The sequence below is a fragment of the Malurus melanocephalus genome, unplaced genomic scaffold (genome assembly GCF_030028575.1).
Source record: "Malurus melanocephalus ecotype Western Australia unplaced genomic scaffold, MMel_1.1 scaffold_2124, whole genome shotgun sequence".
NCBI lineage: Eukaryota > Metazoa > Chordata > Aves > Passeriformes > Maluridae > Malurus > Malurus melanocephalus.
In genome coordinates this window covers 1-1,021 of record NW_026625356.1, presented here as the reverse complement: position 1 = coordinate 1,021, position 1,021 = coordinate 1, and the positions used below count along the sequence as shown (strand labels likewise).

Here is a 1,021-nt window from a genome sequence, read left to right as displayed (position 1 = left end):
GAATGGCACAACCGCTCTGTTATTTTGTGCATAACAATTTCTGATATTTCCTTTCACATTTTTGAGTCATGCAGAATGTTTTTCTCTCGTGTTTCTATTAAATTGAGGTGTTCCAATGACAATTTTGTCTCTCACAGGTTTTTGGGATGTTCCAATGCTCATTCTGCAGATTTTTGGGATGTTCCAATGACCATTCTGTCTCTCACAGTTTTTTGGGATATTTCAATTACTATATTGTCTCTCACAGGTTTTGGGGATCTTCCAATGACCATTCTGGATCTCACAGGTTTTTGGGATGTTTCAATGAAATCCTGGAGCTCTCCCAGGTTTTTGCGATGTTCCAATGCCCATTCTGCAGATTTTTGGGATGTTCCAATGACCATCCTGCTCTAAAATCCTGGAGATCTCATAGGTTTTTAGGATGTTCCAATGAAATCCTGGAGCTCTCATATGTTTTTGGGATGTTCCAATCAAATACAGGAGAAGCTCTCTCACAGGTTTTTGGGATATTTCAATAAAATCCTGCAGGAGCTCTCCCAGTTTTTTGGGATGTTCCAATGCCCATTCTATAGTTTTTGAGGTGTTCCAATGACCATATTGTCTCTCACAAGTTTTTAGGATGTTTCAATGACCATTCTGCAGATTTTTGGGATGTTTCAAGGAAATCCTGGAGCTCTCCCAGGTTTTTGGGATGTTCCAATGACCATTCTGCAGATTTTTGGGATGTTCCAATGACCATTCTGTCTCTCACAGGTTTTTGGGATGTTTCAATGAAACCCTGGAGCTCTCCCAGGATTTTGGGATGTCCCAATGCCCATTCTGCAGGTTTTTGTGATGTCCCAATGCCCATTTTGCTCTGAAATCCTTTAGGGAAATGCCCCAAATGCCTGCAGGATGGTGATGAATCCCTGAACTCACCCTGGCGCAGCAGCAGATCGTCCCGCAGCAGGCAGATGTAATAAACACAGCCAGGCTGGGCATAGTGGGGCCGAGGGATCATGGGAACCTCCTGCACGGAAAA

The 1,021-nt window shown here is 43.1% G+C and overlaps 1 protein-coding gene across 1 annotated transcript in view; it reads right to left on the bottom strand.

Moving 5' to 3' along the window:
* LOC130587596 (histone-lysine N-methyltransferase ASH1L-like) overlaps window positions 1–1,004 on the bottom strand; it is a 9,441-nt gene extending 8,437 nt beyond the window's left edge. Inside the window, exon 1 of the mRNA XM_057388577.1 lies at window positions 919–1,004. Within this exon, the coding sequence (XP_057244560.1) occupies window positions 919–1,000 (82 nt within the window). The 5' untranslated portion in view covers window positions 1,001–1,004. The remainder of the gene's footprint in view (window positions 1–918) is intronic.
* Between the last annotated feature and the right edge of the window lie 17 nt (window positions 1,005–1,021).